The sequence below is a fragment of the Mytilus californianus genome, unplaced genomic scaffold (genome assembly GCF_021869535.1).
Source record: "Mytilus californianus isolate M0D057914Y unplaced genomic scaffold, xbMytCali1.0.p SCAF_10, whole genome shotgun sequence".
Classification (NCBI taxonomy): Eukaryota; Metazoa; Mollusca; class Bivalvia; order Mytilida; family Mytilidae; genus Mytilus; species Mytilus californianus.
Window position 1 is genome coordinate 80161237 of NW_026262582.1, and position 20427 is coordinate 80181663.

Consider the following 20427-nt stretch of genomic DNA (forward strand, 5'->3'; position numbering starts at 1 on the left):
ATAAATATTAAATAATTAATATATAAATAACGCTTCACAATGATGCAATTATATTATAATTCTAAAAATATTATACATGACCAACAAAAATAAAATATATTAAATGACTGAAGCAATTTTATAATACTGGGGCCGGTTTCATGAAGCTATCCTAAGACCTGTCGTAAGACATATCTTAGGACATGTCTTATGATCCTCTTATGACTATCCTAGGACATATCTCAGACCTCGTCTCGAAGCTGTCTTAGGATGATCTTAGCAAAGATATCCTAAACCTGTCGCAAGTTCTTTAAAATTTACAATATAAACATTGATTTATGCGAAAATTCATGTAAATATAGTATGTATTTCCCATAAATTAATACACGTATTGATTAATATCCATTAATTAGATAACTTGCAAAATTAATATAAAAAAAATAAGAGTAATGTATATAAATAATACACCAATATACATAAACAAATTCAAATACAAAATGAAGAAGAAAAAAAAGGAAGAAAATGTTGACAATTTCTATTTTTACAAGTGAGTTGAATTCAATTTGTCACTGTATCGGTTATAATAAGGTTAAAGGATAAAATCGTGCATTCCTGCTATAAATACATCGAATGTTCATTGTTGATAAATCATTCTGATAATCCGTCAACCTAAAAAGATTTCGTTATGAGCAGGAAAAGGAGTCCCAATTTCACCGAATCAGAGCTTCAAATTCTTCTGGATGCCGTGGAAAAGAACAAATCAGTTCTATTCAGTAAACTGTCCAATGTAATTACAAATAGTGCTAAAAAGAAGATTTGGGAGAAAATATGCAGTACAATTAATGCAACAAATCACACTGACCATACACGTACGGTAGAGGAGATTCGCAAGAAGTGGACGACATACATGAGCAGTGTAAAGAAGGCTGCTTCAAATAACCGTCGCGAGGCACGGAAGACGGGCGGCGGACCTCCACCAGAGGAATTAACTCCGCTACAAGATAAAGTCGTCGGTATCATCGGAGAAACACCAATAGAAGGCATAGAAGGGGGAACTGACACAGGATCTGTACCATCTGCTGATGGAAGTGAAACCGATGTCTTGGACTTCACTTTCCCTACCTGTCCGAATTCTCGAAGGAGTTCAAATTCGTCTATGGAAAACGGTAAGTTTCTTTATAAAAATTATAAGATGAGGTATGATAATAATGGCGGATCCAAGGTCAAGGTGCGAGAGTTCTGAGGGTTGTACCCCCTTTTGTTGGACACCTTATGCTGGTTGAACCCCCCCCCCTTTTATACGACTTGTATGTACGCATTGCAACCCCTTTTTAAAATGGCTTGATATACCCAAACTCACCATGCAATACAAAATGTCATTAATGTACGCAATAATATGTTACTGGACGACCGTTAACGCGGAGCTTAGGGAGCTACCATTTGATTTTTAGAGGGGGGGGGGGGGGGGGGGGCGATGATGAAAAATTGTGTCCTGCCTTTTTTTTTTTAGATGTAATCTTTGTCCTGCCTTTTTTAATTTCTCGCTCTATTCGATCCTGCCTTTTTTATTAGTTTCTCCGACTTTTTTTTTACATACATTGTGATCCTACCTTTTTGTTACACAGTTGCTCATCCTGCGTTTTTTACTCAAAACTCCTGTCCTGTCAGTTGCGGATCCAGAGGGGGGTTCCGGGGGTTGGAACCCCCCCTTTTTTTACGATCAAAGCATTTGAATGGGGCCATATTGTTTGAACCCCCTCTTTATCCTGGGTTGGGAACACTAGTACCACCCCATTTTTTACAACATTTATATGTAATTACAAATTTCAGTGGCCAAATGTTTATGATTAACACAGTCGAAGTGTATTACCTGATTTCTTAATGCATTTTGGAATGAAGATGTATTTTTCTGTAAACGTGTATGTTTCTAAAACAGTTTTGAAACACAATGAAAATGGTATGCATGGTCTTTGTTTGTATATTAGAATGATACAAAGATAAGTAGAGCATACACCAATGAGCAACATTGTAGAAACCAACCCCAAAACAACTCCGAACATGTTGCTTTCGTCTTGTTATTTGATATTTTTTCTACTTTTATGAATGAATTTTGAGGACTTTTCTATATGATAATATAAATTAATAATGTCAGGCAACATTTTTTTTACTTGTCCACGGGCAACAAACACACAAAAATTTGCTTGTCCGGTCGGTCAAATGTACGAGTCGGGCGAGTCGGGCATGACATTTCCACACCCCTGAATGTCTGTTACTTTCAATCTCTAACAATGTAAAAATCATGAATATTAAACAGTTCATTCTATTTCAGAACCAAGCTGCTCATTCTGGGCAGAGAGCACCAAGGACTCGTGTATGACAGGAGAGGCACCAATCGTCAAATCGACAATGACATCTAACAAGATACTTGAGGACAAAACAACACAGCGTTTGATTGCCATCGAAGAGAGACGACTAAAAATAGAAGAAGAAAGGCTTCGTGTCGAAAAACAGAGATTGACTATGGAGTCGGAAAGACTTGATATAGAAAGACAGCGATTTAACATTGAGCAACAGAAACACCAACTGTATTTTGCACAAATGAACATTAATTTAGCACAAATGGGAGTCCAAGTGTTAGACCAACAAACACTGAGTACACCTGATGATGCCTAGATTTAAACTTTATAAAACTCGCATAATGTTATATTACACATTTTTTGTTAATCTTTATTTCTTTAAATTATTGACGAGTCTATAGTGGGTTTTTTCAAAGCTGTCAACCTAAGCATTGAACTATTAATAAACTTTCTGCACAAAGAGTAGAGGATTTAATAAATATCTGGTAGTTGTAATGATAAAAAATACAATATTAAAAAGTAATTGGATGATACAATTTATTCAATGTCCAAATCTTCCATTTATCAGCCTGTTTCTAACATTTGCACCATCATTCAAATGGCCGACATACTGTTGTCTGTCTATGTGTCCTTGGTCTGGGCGATTTCGGTCAATGTCTGCCGGCAATGGGATTCTATTTGCTATACACATATTATGTAAAACAGCAACAGCAATAAAAATGTCACAGCATTTTAATGGTCTGTAAAGCAATGTGCCAGCACTTGCATCTATGCAACGGAAACGTGATTTTAAGACTCCAAAACTCCTTTCGACAACGCTCCTCGTCTTCATATGGGAAGCATTGTATCTTTGTTGATTTCTCGTTGTTGGGTTAAGCACAGGAGTGAGAAGCCATGGTCGAAGTGGATACCCACTATCTCCTATCAGCCATCCATGATCAATTGTTCCGTCCTCAAACATTTCACTCAAGCTAGAATTAGCCCAAATAAAGGCGTCGTGAGTTGCACCTGGCCATTTAGCTACAATGTTTAGAAATTTCATGTTAGAGTCACAAACTCCTTGAACATTAATAGAGTGGTAGTTTTTTCTGTTCACATATAAATGTTCATCTTCTAATGGAGATTTTATTCTAATGTGCGTCCCGTCTATTGCTCCGACGATATTTGGGAAGTCATCAATGCTGTAAAAGCCTTCCATCATGTTATGCAGCTGTGCTCGATCAGTTGGCATCTTAATATATTGGTTGCATACTCTTTTCAAACACATTGTCACATCACGGGTAATTCTTGAAACACTCGAGATTGAAATATTGTGTACGTCGGCATTGACGAGCTGAAAACTCCCAGTTGCAAAAAATCTCAAAGCAACCATGACTTGTAAAGAGACAGGAAAAGCGCGAGATCTCCTCGTTGGTCTTTGAAGATCAAATTCAAACATTCTGCAAATATCTATTATCATAGGACGTGATAGTCTGTATTTTCTTACTATTTCTGTGTCATCTAGGTAATCCAAAGGGTTGTCAGGGTCTCGGAAAATTCTATTTCTGCGAATGTTTTGATGTTGTCGTCTTAGGTGCATGAAAACTAGAGCCGCCATATTTGTTTGCAACTCATGTTAGGACATCGTAACGATGTCTTAACTTAGGACTATCCTAAGACCATCATAAGACACCTCTCGTGTAGTCCTAACTTTATGACCAACTTTAAGAGATGTCCTAAGTTATGACCACTTCGTGAAACCCACTTAGGACTAAGATATGTCGTAAGACCATCCTAAGACATGTCTTAGTCCTAAGACAGCTTCGTGAAACTGGCCCCAAGGATAAACCCTTATTGTTACAATATTGCCGAAAACCAAACGACATTGATTAGCAATTATGACAAACCAATAAAACATTTGTTGTTTGAGATTATTCATGGTTGACTAGTTGTATAACCGGTGGCACGTGTCCTAATTATTAAAACAAGGGACAGAAAAGTATTAAACAGAAATAACCGGTTTTTTTAAACCATATTTTCAAAATTCACTGCATGATTTAAACAGCTTAAAAGTGTTTCATTTATTTTATCTTTGTGCATATACGATGAAGTGTCCTGAAGGGCTCTCTTCACAAAACAATATTACTACAAAAAATGATAGCAAGTTATACTTTAATGTTCCTGACTTACGAGTATTTTTGTCATTAGATTTCTTGTGAAATTGATCGATGAGCGGCTTTTTACAAATACCGAAAAAGATATATGGCGTAAACGTCAATGGACAAGCAACCCAACGAGAAAAATAAAAATTAAGAGGCATCTATAACTAGTTTAGAGCTGGAGAAATCATTCAATGCCATGTGATTGTATTTAGGTTTAAAATTTATGCGTTTTTCGATTTATGAAGAGGTCAATTAGAAAAAAATTAAGTAATTGACGCCAAAAAAAAAAAGAATACAAAAATAAGATGCATGAAATAAAGTAATAACATAAGTTTACAAATGAACTTATTATTATCATTTTTTTTAATTGTAATTGTAATTTTATTTTTATTTTTATTTAATGTTACCCGAAATGGAGTCCTCCTAAAAGATAAAATTCACTTGAATAGGTATTTCTGGTTTAAATATCACACGTACTATCTACAATATACGGAAATGACGTCACGGCTGCGTATTGTAAAGTTACTGAAGGAAGATTAATGTCAAATTCATATCCCCGGGCGACGAAATTACCGGTTTGTCAGAAAATTAGGGTGTAGTTTGCGCCAACTACCATTTAGAAAAGGTTTGAATCGCGCCCATCTTTTCTTTTCTTATAGTATGAATTGCGCCAATAAATGGAACTTAATTGTGCCATATTTACCTCTAAACGATTAACCTATTTACATGTAAAATATGAATACTCACTTAAAAGGATGTCTGAATTTGTTTTAAAAAAGATAGAGTCTGATAGAGGGTCTGAAACCTGTCGTGGTTGTGAAGATTATAAATTCCGCCAGGCTTTTATAGAGAAAAATGGAGAAATTATATGGGAATATAATGCGCACTGTTAAATCATGCTTTGCACGGTTATTTACAGATGACTCGTGCACAATCATTTTGAATGGTGAATAAGATCACATACATGAATTCAGCGCTCAGAAACTAGCCCGTAAATATGAGGAGGGAATCCAGTTATTAATCAAATATGAAAACGGTGTGTAGAAATACCGCAAAGGACTGAGCACAAAGTTTTTGCACTAAGGACACTAAAACGATGTTTTAAGACCACAAAGAACATGGATATAAGAAGATATAAGTATATAACTCATAAATATAAAGTTTGATGTCAATCGATATTATTATTTTGAAGTTAAATGACTTTTAAGCAGCGCGTGCCACAAAATAAATACGGCAGTAACAAACAAACGAAAATAATCAGAGAAAATTGAAATACCATAAACATGTTTAATCAGTTTACAAGTGGACCCAAAACGGGTCAAGGTTAAACGAACATGAATTTCTATCGATTACACAGATGACAGACATTCAACGGAGTGTGGCGCGTGTCGATAAAACATTAACTAACTTACAATGACTAAATATATGATTATTAGATTAAAAAAAATGTACTTTTAGAAAGTGTCCTTCTATATGCCATGTTCTTTGTGTCAATTCTATCATTCCGTCAGGTCCTTAGTGCAAATTTTTGTCCTTAGTGCAATTAGAACAAAAATTTGCAGATAAGTCTATAACATTTGCGCAATTAAATGCTGATTTTATTGGCGCAATAGAATGCTGCAGTTTTCAAAAATAAAGTGACGCAAAAGAAGAATTGGCGTAATTAAGTTGTGGCGCAAATTAATTCTTTTTTTACAGCGCAAATGAATATCGGCCTTCAAAACACCGTTTGTACACTAACATTTATCTTTTACGCTGTCTAGCCTAAAAATAAAAGTTTTGGCAATTTGTGTAGGATTTTAATTTTAGAATGTAATGAACAAGTACGAAGATCGTTAAAAACCTTAAGTGAATCGGAAAATGAGCTACGCACGATTAAAGGAAATAGTTTGATGCGTCGATATGAAATTTCACAGAGGCATGTAATATTTGTAAAATTTGGAGAGAGAGAGAGAGAGAGAGAGAGAGAGAGAGAGAGAGAGAGAGAGAGACTAATAAATTTCGCGGTATTTGGTCTCATGTTACAACAAATGTACTCATGTAAAAATGTGATGGAAGGAACAACAAATGGAAGTTTTAAACGACCTTGACTGGCTATACAGCCTTTGCACGGTCGGCCCTGGCTTGCGCCTTTTTGGGCATTAAATAATTTAATTTTTACCATATGGTAATTGATATAATTTAGAATGACAAAAAAAAATTATTAAAAAATAATATAGAGTAAAATTTTGAATAACTAAATGAATAAATAAACTGATGAATAAGTTAATAAATAAATAAAAGAAAAGAATATAAAAATAAATAAAATAAAATAATATAAAAATGAAATTTTTATATAAAACATGAAATAAAAAAAAAAATAAAAAATACATACGTAAAAATAAATAATTAATAAACACGGAGCCACCAGAAGTAGGAAAAGGAGGAAAACTAGGCCAAGCAAACAGCAGTGAACGGCAGCAACGTTGTCCTGGTACACCAACAGCTGAGTAAAGAGCGGAAAATTTTGATATGCCAAATTGTGTATGTGAATTTATTTGCCAAATATTTTGTATAAACCGAAAGATGCTTAAATTTGTGTATGCGATTTTTGCAAAAATAATTAGTAATGCTTTGTGGTAGTGCTACTTATATTGAGACTTTATAGTGCTAGTACACTGGAACGCTGCCCGCAGGAAGACAGCGCCCCACGCTAATTAAAACTGGGTTAGCGCAAACTAGATCTTGCGAAGTACCATTTTTTAAGTCTTAGATTTGACTTGCGGCTTAATGATATGGAAAATTTATATAAGGACCAAAAGTAGACACAAAAATGATTTGGGTGCTGCGAATTTGGAAAAAAAAGTCAAATGTTATCGTGAGTTACTGTTTAGTTAGCATAATTTCAATAGTTTAATTTACTTAGCACTACATATATTTTAACTAATTCTAAATATGTTTAATTATTTCAAACATTTTTTTAGATTATAAATTTATTTCGATTTAAATTCGTCTTGAAGAGCTTGCTGTACTGCCGGTTACGGCCTGACTCCATTTCTGAGTCACTGACCCGGATAACTCTTGCAGTGTAGTTGATCTTCTTAACGATGTTTTGTTGAGCCATCTCGAAGAGCCTGCTGTACTGCCGGTTACGGCCTGACTCCATTTCTGAGTCACTGACCAGGATAACTCTTGCAGTGCAGTTGGTCTTCTTACCGATGTGTTGTTAAACCGTCTTGAAGAGCCTGCTGTACTGCCGGTTACGGCCTGACTCAATTTCTGAGTCACTGACCAGGATAACTCTTGCAGTGCAGTTGGTCTTCTGACCGATGTGTTGTTAAGCCGTCTTGAAGAGCTTGCTGTACTGCCGATTACGGCCTGACTCCATTTCTGAGTCACTGACCCGGATAACTCTTGCAGTGAAGTTGGTCTTCTTACTGATGTGTTGTTAAGCCGTCTTGAAGAGCCTGCTGTACTGCCGGTTACGGCCTGACTCCATTTCTGAGTCACTGACCCGGATAACTCTTGCAGTGTAATTGGTGTTCTTAACGATCTTTTCTTTAATACGTCCTGTTATTGTTGTAAAAATTGTTTTATTACTGCCGGTTACGGCCTGACTCCATTTTGAGTCACTGACCCGGATAACTCTTGCAGTGTATTTTATTTATTTTATTTATATTACTTTTATTTTTTTAATACTTATATAAATTTATGGTAATCAATTTCTGTTAAATATTGAACCAAGCACGACCAGACATATTGTTGTTTATCTTTAGGAGGATAAGTTTGATTGTAAATTTTGTCTGGCTTGTGAGTGATTAATACAGTTAACTAGTACGTGTTCTATATCCTCTTTAATGCCGCATGTATTGCATATTGGAGGTACATTGCGGATGTACTGGCCTAGCTGACCAGGTAATAAAGTAGTACCCAACCTAAGTCTAGTTATTGTTTTTGCATGATATCGATTACCTTGATAAAAAGTGGGTTTTTTATTTACTGTATTGATGGAAGGAAATGTTTCCCCCTCGTTTTATATAGCAGAGTATTCCATAGTGTAATGATATCAGTTGCAGATTTTTTTTTCTATCGGTAAGAAATGGTATACAGTTCCAAATCTACATTAAGTTATAGTACATTCAAAGTAAGTTTATTACATTGCTAAACGTTTCTCAATCAAGATAAAAACGTTTACAACCAATTCTATTTTTTACGACTAAATTTTTTTTATGTAAAATAGATAGTTCACGTTACATTGAACTAAGGGTATTGTTTAGGTTAGGTTTTTTTTAAACATTTTATAAGATCAAATTTGAAATGTAATTAACACAATGATTCAAAATTACAAAAAGACATCAAGAATTACGCAATTTGTATAAAACAAAAAATATAATAATTAAGATAACTTATTTGCTTTAATCAATAAGTGAAATGTCTCCAATGTCTCCAATCCAATCTTTCCAGTCTAATTTAGTCCAAAGGGTGACAAGGGGATATGAATACAAGTCTTCTTTCGGCTGGCAGTAAAACAAAACTTGCCAAAGTGGGGCATCCGTTTGGTTGTTTGGGATATACAAGGACGCAACCAACTATAAATCAATCCAATCTAATAACTGTTTTTTTCCCGCTTTTTTTATGTTAAATTATTTTAACTCAAAATAATAATTGAAATAACTTTCTGAAATAAAACATATATCATACGCCTAACATATACCATACGATAGATGAAACGCTAAACCATACGATAAACGAAACGCTAAACGCTATTTAAACCAGACGATAAACGAAACGCTAAACCATACGATAAACGAAACGCTAAACGCTAAACCATACCATGTTACATACGACAAATAAAACGCTTGACGATACCATGAACCATACGATATACAAAACCCTAAACGATGACATTTACCATACGATGAACGAACGATGAACGAACGCTGACCGAACGTTGTACGAACGCTTTACGAATGATGTACGAACGATGACCGAACTCTATACGAACGATGACCGAACGCTGTACGTACGATTCCCGAATGAAAAAAGTGTTAATTTTTACGTTACAGGGACTGTAGCTGTTAAATGGTTAAATGGTTAAACAATGAAAAGTAAAATAACAAAAATACCGAACTCCAAGGAAAATTCAAAACGGAAAATCAAAAGCTCAAACACATCAAACAAATGGGAAACAACTGTCATCTTCCTGCCTCGGTTCATGCATTTCCTTATATTGAAAATGGTGGACTAAATCTGGTTTTATAGCTAGCTAAACCTCTCACTTGTATGACAGTCTCATTAAATTCCATTATAATGACAACAATGTGTTAACAAATCAAACACACATAATTGGAAAAATGTCAAAAATAGGGTGACAGTAGTCATCATTGTATTATAATCTTAATCACTATCAAAACAAACAAATAGTCAACAAAGAAAAACGAAATGACGTATAGACAAAGCACATACGCAAAAAGTGAAAGACAAGTATACAAAAAATGGCCATAGCACAATTACACAATGGCAGGATGTATAAGTACCGAGCCACACCAAAGGGATATTACTAAAGATGGACTAAACAGTAAAGGTTAATAATTAACAAAGACAAATAAAAGAACACTATAACACGTAATTGAGATGATATACCAATATTTCAGTCAGTACTTCTATCTCATATATTCCAGTGAACTTGAAATTAAGGATACTACTGATACTAGAAGGATTGCTTCATACCTTTATATTTTCCTCAAAATCGACACAGAATGACGACTTCACACTAAAACCTATGACAAACGGGATGATTTCAACTTCCCAATTGTCAATTTCACAATTCTCAGCAGTAACATACCCTCTGCCCCGTCGTATGTTGTTTAAATATCTCAATTGATACGTTATGTTCGTGCATGTTCACACTATACGGAATTCATATACAGGAGTGTGCTCCTTACGAAGAAACTGCTTCAACAGAGTTATGAGGAGGAAAGATTAAAAATGACACTCCGTAAATTTTATGCACGCCATTACGAGTTGGTTAATCTATACGATGTGTTTGTGTCTTAACTATCTGACGACATTATTACCACGTCTTAGATTGTGGTTTACCATCTACGTCGTCTAGTCTGCTAAGTACCGAACGTGACCTATTTCCGAATATGACTGTTTTGCCGAGTGTGAATTCTCAGTGCTTTATGCCGTGTCTCGGTATTTATACATGTTATATATCCAACATTCATGTATTTAGTTGTGATGTTTCTTTTGTAAGTCCTGTAGGATATTTTGTTATGTCTTGTGTTCGCTGTTGGAGACGACGTGGTTCGGTATTTATATATCCACTTTCGGGAATTCTGTTGTTACTTTCTTATACGTGTGGGTCCGGTGGGTCATTTTGTGCTGAGTTGTTGTCTGTTTATTTCGTTTGTTGTTTGAATTCTGTATTGTCTGTACATTTCACATATGTCTTATTAGTCAGTATGGTCCAGTTACTCGGGGTTCGTCTACAGTGTTTTTGTTTTATGTTGTTTGTTTTTATATTTGTTTACTGTTTGGTCTTACATGATCTTGCCTTATATTACAGTTATTTTATTTTTATTTTCTATATGTATGTAAAAGTCAAGATAAAAAATCAGCTATTTCATTTATATGATTTGAAGTTTGAAGCAACTATATGCACAGGATTTTTTGTTTATACACAATTTTCATTTAGAAGAATAACCGATATGGAACGAACTGTGCGCCTCTCCTTGCCGACCTCTTCTTATTTTCATATGAGTTGGAGTTTCTTCAGCCACTTCTCAAAAACAAAAAGATTAAAGAAGCCAGATCATTTAATTTCAAATTCAGATATATTGATGATGTTCTTCCCATTAACAATCCAAACTTTTCTGTTTGGGTTACATCCTTCATTTTCTACATAAGAAAATGCCTGTACCAAGTCAGGAATATGACAGTTGTTGTCCATTCGTTTGATGTGTTTGAGCTTTTCATTTTGCCATTTGCTTAAGGACTTTCCATTTTGAATTTTCCTCAGAGTTCTGTATTTTTGTTATTTTACTTTTTATGTTCTCCTTACATTGATAACTTTGATCTTAGATAATTTTGGACAAGAATTTAGTTTGTAAGGGTGTTAGTCATATTCAATTTAAACTAAATATTAATACCAAACTTGATAACAAACATTATTCATAATCTCAAAAGATGTTTTACTCTAATGTGCCTAACTACATAATTATAACGGTTCCCATATAAGGACAAATGCAATTATAGTAACAAATTAGAAAAGATACCAAGACGGCAATCCAAATGCAAATGTCCAATCAAATCAGACAAATTTTAGGCAAAAAAGTAATAAGGCAAAAACAAAAACGAAAATAATAAAACGCTGAACACTTAACAGAAAATCTCTGAAAACAGCTATTAAACTTATTAGCTATGGAAGGGTCATCAGTTACCGCTATGCTTAAGTCACCCGTGGCATTAATCTTAAACTTGTCTAACCCTAAATATCATCATATACAAACACTAACAGTATATGTGAATTCCTTATTCCTAAACTTGATACTATAGAAAGATGATCGCGGAAGGGTAAACAGTTCATGTTCCTAATATGACACTTTTATGCTGCTCGTGCACGTAAAATCATGTGACAAATTGCATTGGGTATGTCACAATCGAGGACACGAGAACGGTTCGACTACAATATTACCATATTTACTAAGATAACTACGTGTTTGTGCCATAAATGTAAATGAACATTTGCGAACAATTCAAGTTAGGAGTCCATAGATGTTCATCAAAAGACTACTCGTTAACTTGGAGTAACACATATTTTAATGCCACAAAAGACATTCCGTGCGTTCAATACATTTTTCTGCATAAACCTTATTTATGTAATTATATGTTCTGGGTGTGGTACTGGCCAAATAGGCTAGACTGTCGTGTTATTAAAATGAGGAGACGAACGATAACAAAAGGAACATTTAAATATTATACGGCGAAGACAAACTGACAACAATATGGCAAGAAACCAATAAACAACGATAAGACATGTAACAGTCTTCAAAACTCTACATAGACAAATTAAGCGAAGATGTATGCACAAAGCAACAGATAAGACAAACATCAACTAGAACACACCGAAGAAATTCTACATCATAGTTACAAAAAAACCAAGCTAATAATAAAGTTATCATTATTTAAAAGGATAGTAAATAAGACTATAATACTTCCAGTTTACTGACAAAGTCTATTGATCAGTTAATACGACAGCATTACATAGGAATATTAAGGTTTATATTTTGATATACAAATTTCTTTTAGAAATTTTCAAGACAACATTTAAGAACGGTAAGAACCTTTAAGTGTATGTATGTTTACCTTTCAACCTAGAATGCATAAGTAGCTGCCAAATGACTTTCAACATTTTTCCTTGATTTTATCAATATATTCATCTAACAAACGTGTCGTCCTTTCGTTAGAATGAGGAAATATTTTGTATGTGATATGTTTTACGTATCCGTAACTCAAGTAAAAACAATCGCATTGCCATGAATTATTTATTTTTTTACTTCTGAACATGTGATCGTTTGTTTGCAGCATCAACAACTCTGTTTTGATTTATTACTGATTGAGTACGATATACACACATGAAATTCTTATACTTCCAATTTATAGGAATAGATAACCTTTGATGTTTACGGCAATATCTGAACAATACTATCTCATTTCTTAATGTAAAACCGAAAACTGCATATCCTGTAAAAGTTTGATAATAGATATTCAATTCACTATAACTTTAAATAAAAAGTCTTATTTTACCAGATGATTTGAATTGTTAATCAACAAATGTCGTCTATGGATTAGGGTGTAATCTTTGCGGATTGGTATACGTCAGTGAAACGAAAAGAAGGTTAAATAAACGTATATGCGGCCATATATCAGACATCAACAACAATGCAAGCGACATTGTTTACCAGCATTTTAACAAGCCTGATCATTTAATCCTTTCTATGCAAGTTCGCGTCATCGCAAAAATTTACCACAGGTCTAACAATCCTCATCTTGCAACACTTCTTCGTAGACAAAACGAAGACTACTTGATTCAACAATTGGGAACTGCGACACTATATAGTTGCAATGACAAAATTGAGGGTATAGGTATTCTATCTAGCCCTTCCTGTAGCTCGGTGAATGTGATGAATATTTTCAACTCTACTTCTCAATGTAGACGCAGTCATGGCCATCGTCATTATACATCACCTACTATCCGTGATGTCTCTATTAATGACCTGCTGCCAGTTATACAAAAGCCGTTAGGTATTCATCACATTCACACGAAGCTTTATGCATTACCCCTTTCAAAACTTCATTCTCTGTACAACTTATGCTTAGAAACCACTGTTACAAACCCTCATTCAAAACCAATACAAACTTACATCTATCATTTCGTATATTGCTAGTCACAGCCTTTTCAAACTAGTTCGCATTGGAAAAGATGAAAGGAGAAAAGATCCTTTCTTAAACTTTGATCTTAGATAATTTTGGACAAGAAATTAGTTTGTAAGGGTGTTGGTCATATTCAATTAAACCTAAATATTAATAGTAAACTTGATAACAAACATTATTCATAATCTCAAAAGATGTTTTACTCTAATGTGCCTAACTACATAATTATAACGGTTTCCATATAAGGACAAATGCAATTATAGCAACAAATTAGAAAAGAAACCAAGACGGCAATCCAAATGCAAATGTCCAATCAAATCAGACAATTTTAGGCAAAAAAGTAATAAGACAAAAAAAAAAACCGAAAATAATAAAACGCTGAACACTTAACAGAAAATCTCTGAAAACAGCTATTAAACTTATTAGCTATGGAAGGGTCATCAGTTACCGCTATGCTAAGTCACCCGTAGTATTAATCTTACAATTGTCTAACCCTAAATATTATCATATACAAACACCAACAGTATATGTGAATTCCTTATTCCTAAACTTGATACTATAGAAAGATGATCGCGGAAGGGTAAACAGTTCATGTTCCTAATATGACACTTTTATGCTGCTCGTGCACGTAAAATCATGTGACAAATTGCATTGGGTATGTCACAATCGAGGACACGAGAACGGTTCGACTACAATATTACCATATTTACTAAGATAACTACGTGTTTGTGCCATAAATGTAAATGAACATTTGCGAACAATTCAAGTTAGGAGTCCATAGATGTTCATCAAAAGACTACTCGTTAACTTGGAATAACACATATTTTAATGCCACAAAAGACATTCCGTGCGTTCAATACATTTTTCTGCATAAACCTTATTTATGTAATTATATGTTCTGGGTGTGGTACTGGCCAAATAGGCTAGACTGTCGTTTTATTAAAATGAGGAGACGAACGATAACAAAAGGAACATTTAAATAGTATACGGCGAAGACAAACTGACAACAATATGGCAAGAAACCAATAAACAACGATAAGACATGTAACAGTCTTCAAAACTCTACATAGACAAATTAAGCGAAGATGTATGCACAAAGCAACAGATAAGACAAACATCAACTAGAACACACCGAAGAAATTCTACATCATAGTTACAAAAAAAAACAAGATAATAACAAAGTTATCATTATTTAAAAGGATAGTAAATAAGACTATAATACTTCCAGTTTACTGACAAAGTCTATTGATCAGTTAATACGACAGCATTACATAGGAATATTAAGGTTTATATTTTGATATACAAATTTCTTTTAGAAATTTTCAAGACAACATTTAAGAACGGTAAGAACCTTTAAGTGTATGTATGTTTACCTTTCAACCTAGAATGCATAAGTAGCTGCCAAATGACTTTCAACATTTTTCCTTGATTTTATCAATATATTCATCTAACAAACGTGTCGTCCTTTCGTTAGAATGAGGAAATATTTTGTATGTGATATGTTTTACGTATCCGTAACTCAAGTAAAAACAATCGCATTGCCATGAATTATTTATTTTTTTACTTCTGAACATGTGATCGTTTGTTTGCAGCATCAACAACTCTGTTTTGATTTATTACTGATTGAGTACGATATACACACATGAAATTCTTATACTTCCAATTTATAGGAATAGATAACCTTTGATGTTTACGGCAATATCTGAACAATACTATCTCATTTCTTAATGTAAAACCGAAAACTGCATATCCTGTAAAAGTTTGATAATAGATATTCAATTCACTATAAATTTAAATAAAAAGTCTTATTTTACCAGATGATTTGAATTGTTAATCAACAAATGTCGTCTATGGATTAGGGTGTAATCTTTGCGGATTGGTATACGTCAGTGAAACGAAAAGAAGGTTAAATAAACGTATATGCAGCCATAGATCAGACATCAACAACAATGCAAGCGACATTGTTTACCAGCATTTTAACAAGCCTGATCATTCAATCCTTTCTATGCAAGTTCGCGTCATCGCAAAAATTTAACACAGGTCTAACAATCCTCATCTTGCAACACTTCTCCGTAGACAAAACGAAGATTCAACAATTGGGAACTGCGACACTATATAGTTGCAATGACAAAATTGAGGGTATAGGTATTCTATCTCTACTCCTCAACGTAGACGCAGTCATGGCTATCGTCATTATACATCACTCACTATCCGTGATGTCTCTATTAATGACCTGTTGCCAGTTATACAAACGCCGTTAGGTATTCATCACATTCACACGAAGCTTTATGCATTACCCCTTTCAAAACATCATTCTCTGGACAACTTATGCTTAGAAACCACTGTTACAAACCCTCATTCAAAACCAATACAAACTTACATCTATCATTTCGTATATTGCTAGTCACAGCCTTTTCAAACTAGTTCGCATTGGAAAAGATGAATGGAGAAAAGATCCTTTCTTAAACTTTCCTTTGCCAACAAAGGTCTCAATGCCATCAACTTGGGCAATTTCTTTCATCATAAATCAGTTCACTCGATAATACCTCCCTATTTTAATATTTTAAGGATCAGTCTGTACCTGTCATTTCTTATACCTATACCAAACCAATTGTTTTACTAAAATTTTCAATTACAAACACGTGCTACAGGATCTAAATATTGACGACTTCAAATCTAAACCTCCTGATTGCACCTGTGCTGGTTCCCTATTCATATATAATCCGGCTGGCCACGTTATTACTGGTGACCTAAACATTGTCAATAACACTTCTCTGCGAAATGTGATATCCAAATGCCCGAAATATCGTGAGCTTAAATCAATCAATTGGAAACACAACTTAAAAATACTGATGGATTCAATCGAGGATTATGCCAGGTAATGGGTTAAACGCGAGAAAAAAGATACTGTTTCCGATTTGATTAAAGCTGTCAGGTAGTTGATATAAATCATAATTTAGAGACTGAATGGTTCTATGAATATCCATGCTACACCAATCTTAAAATACCCAAATGTTGCAAAACACTTGTCCTACCTCCATGACAAATATTTTGTTGTTCCCGCTGATAAAGCCCCAAACAACATCGTTTTTGTGTTTAAATCACATTACATAAACTGCTTGATAAATGAATTAGGTATTGACAATTTACTTGGACACTCAACATATACCCCCACGACACTTACCAAAGAGAAAATCCTGGAGAATCATAGGTCTGTTCTATATAGATATAAGAAATGTGGTATGAGTGCCAATGAGACAACTCTCCATCCAAGTCAAAATTTATAAAAGTAAAACCATTATAGGTCAAAGTACGGTCTTCAACACGGAGCCTTGGCTCACACCGAACAGCAAGCTATAAAGGGCCCCAAAAATTACTAGACTGAGTGTAAAACCATTCAAACGGGAAAACCAACGGTCTAACCTATACAAAAAACGAGAAACGAGAAGCACTTATGAACCACATCAACAAACGACAACTACTGAATATCAGATTCCTGAATTAGGACCGGTGCAAAAAATTGCAGCGGTTTAAACGTTTTAATGGTACCAAATTTGCACCCTTATCTGAAACAATAGTGTAACATCAAAACATAGAAAGACACACTATAAAATATCAATTGAAATGGCTTAACTCAATCAAAAGACATATTAACACCAGTGAACATACACTGAACAAATAAATGTGATCAATGATACAATATAAAAACAATATAAATAAACTTAGGGAAGAATAATTAAAGTAACATGTTATACCGCTGTGAAATGTTAAACAATTTAAGAAAAACAAAATGCTTGAACAAAAATATCAACCATTTGCCATAACTTTAAACACAAGTAAATGAAAATAATTTTGTTGTTACATCACAACATAGAAAACGAGGTCGAAGCAAGAAGACGACATCTTGAAAAGAAAATTTGTGATATAAGTAGAAACAAAGCAATTGTGACAACACACATTATTTAAAAACATATAAATTAATTGAAATACATCCTAGGACATAAAATATTTCCATAAATTCTGATAAATTTGTGTAAATAACCGATTTTCGGATCTCTATTGGGCCGGTAGGAAAATCCGGGTTAATGCCTGTCAAGATAATTAGTTAAAGGCAAAGTCTTTTCTTTTTTTTTTGTCTTCTTAACTTTTATTGTAACGAATATAAGTAAATATTGTAATCACTCTCTCGTAAATATCTATAAAATTTAAATTTGAGTAAAGTCTGGCATAGAACGCTGTCCCCCTCTCCTTCCCCTTCACCAGAAAGTGAAGATTACTGGTATGTCAACTACAAAGCTCAATAAATACTTACGTCAGCCAACCACTCCATTAACTGGAAAGAAGAAACTTACACCTGTACTCTTCGCAGACAGTAAGGGCAACTACCTTGAGAAGCAAATCAAACCAGGCATTGACTACCACATTAAATGTTGGTGTGCAAAGTCAAGAACAACAGCTAAAGGACTACACTGGCTACAGCAAAATTTAGCCCATCATATCGGCCAACTAGATAATATCTCAATATATATATGGTTGGGTACATGCGATTGGACATCATTCGATCCAAAGACAAGATACATAACTCTGCATCCTAAACCTGAAGAAGCCGTTGAAACCGCCACTGAAATTTTTCGTGATATTGCAGAACTTCTTCGTCCATATACAAACTGTAAATTAACCTTCATTGAAACTCCTCCCTACTCAATCCAACAGTGGAATATTTAACAGAAACATCCGGATACCAACCCATTTATCAATCAAGACAGTGCCTTAAGCAGATATACCTACCAACTGAATCAAAACATTAGAACTATAAATCAGGGATTAGGAGTTGTATCACCGTCACTATCCGTTGACCTAAGCCACTGCCAAAGCAAAATTTAGAAAAATCGCCACAAGAGGTTAGCAGATCAATATCACTTCTCTCTATACATGGACACTGTGCATCCAGATCCCATCCTGGCTCGTGTTTGGATGCGTAAATTGGCAAACTTATGCAAACTGACTGTTTCGCCTAAATTTAATCAAAAACTACAACTACAGCTATAATTACCAGTATCAACAAGAACTTTAAAAGCAATACCAACAACAGTATTCACTTTCTTTTTTCATAACAACTTCAGGCTACGAGTAGACACAGAGTGCGATTGATCAGTGATTTGCAGTCGACAGTGGGATTATCCACGACATACCTTATTACTGATCAACCGTAGTCTAGTGCATTGGACCCAGCTATCCCAACTCAAAGAAACAAGGAAAATAAGACCATAGCTTAAAGGGATCAAAAGCAACATCCATAATACTGACATAATACTATAAATAGTGTATACAAAATAGCTGTACTTACACCATAAAGTTGTATTCCAAAAATCAACCATCAAAAGGAAATAATTGTGACTTAAACCTTCTCTTTGTACGTATAGACTCCCGCATACTGAATTCTGAAAAAAGACTGCTGGTCAGTGAATTGCAGTCAATAGTGGGATTATCCACGACGTACCTTTTTGCTGATCAGTAGTAAGAGGATTTACCAAGTCAGACAACAAATATAAAAATGGCGAGCAATTCTGAAATACAAGTCGTGAGAAGGAAAGAGGATGCTAAAATACACCGAGAGATCATAAAGAATTATTCCCTTAATGTAGATAAAGCACTGCTAAAAAAGCTAGAAGCAACTCAGCGCTCTACAAGCATGGAATACAAGCAAACAAATGGAGGATTAGTCATAAAAGCAGATGCAACAACATTTGAACTACTGAAACATGCAACAGTTGCTTATTTTGAGGAATTGCCATGCAATATAGCCAAAGCCACAATTCAAAGAGAAACTGATAAATCCAAAGCTGCTACGGTGGAAATAACTATAAAGATGAGAGAAAAATGTGGCAAAACCTACACAGTCAACTAATACCTTACTACCTGTACAATAATCACGATAATGGTAAATGGGAAAAATCCTGAAAATTTTGGCTACAGAGACATAAAAAATAAATACATAAGCTTATAGAAAATATGAACAATGGAGATAAGAACAAAATAATCACTAAATTAAATGAGATCATGAAATCCAAACTTGAACAAGCTCTACAAGGAAAAAGTGCACAACCTAAATATGCAGATAAAGATGAAAAAACCAGCATTGAATGTTTCAAAAATAAGAAATAATGAAGAACAAGAAGCACATTCTGTAGTTCAGGCCAACATTGGGTACACTACAACTGCCAACGTTTTTGAAAAAAGGAGATTGAATTGTTAGAACAGGAAGAACTTGAAGACTACACATGTCGAATATGCGAAAATGTCAACCTGAAAATATTAGAAAAAGTACTGTCTCCAGGAAAAAAAATGTGCAAACAGTATAACGTCTTACCATCACAATGACGTACCAGCAATCACCCAAGAAATGAGCATTAGCCGTAATGATGACTCAACTGAGAAAAGCCCTGAAACATGTGCTGTATGCGACTCAATAATAATGGATGATAAATATGAAATCTGTGATATTTGTAATGATATAGCTCATCCTGAGTGCA

General features: G+C 34.4%; 2 protein-coding genes across 2 annotated transcripts in view; one reads left to right on the forward strand and one right to left on the reverse strand.

Annotated features, from left to right (window-relative positions):
• Positions 1-20427, forward strand: part of LOC127718631 (uncharacterized) — a 47981-nt gene that overhangs the window by 13844 nt on the left and 13710 nt on the right. The gene's annotated exons all lie outside the window — the stretch shown is intronic.
• Positions 2793-4146, reverse strand: LOC127718630 (putative nuclease HARBI1). Its single transcript, XM_052224683.1, has one exon. It carries the CDS (start codon positions 3931-3933, stop codon positions 2878-2880), a length of 1056 nt encoding a protein of 351 aa, XP_052080643.1. The 5' UTR covers positions 3934-4146; the 3' UTR covers positions 2793-2877.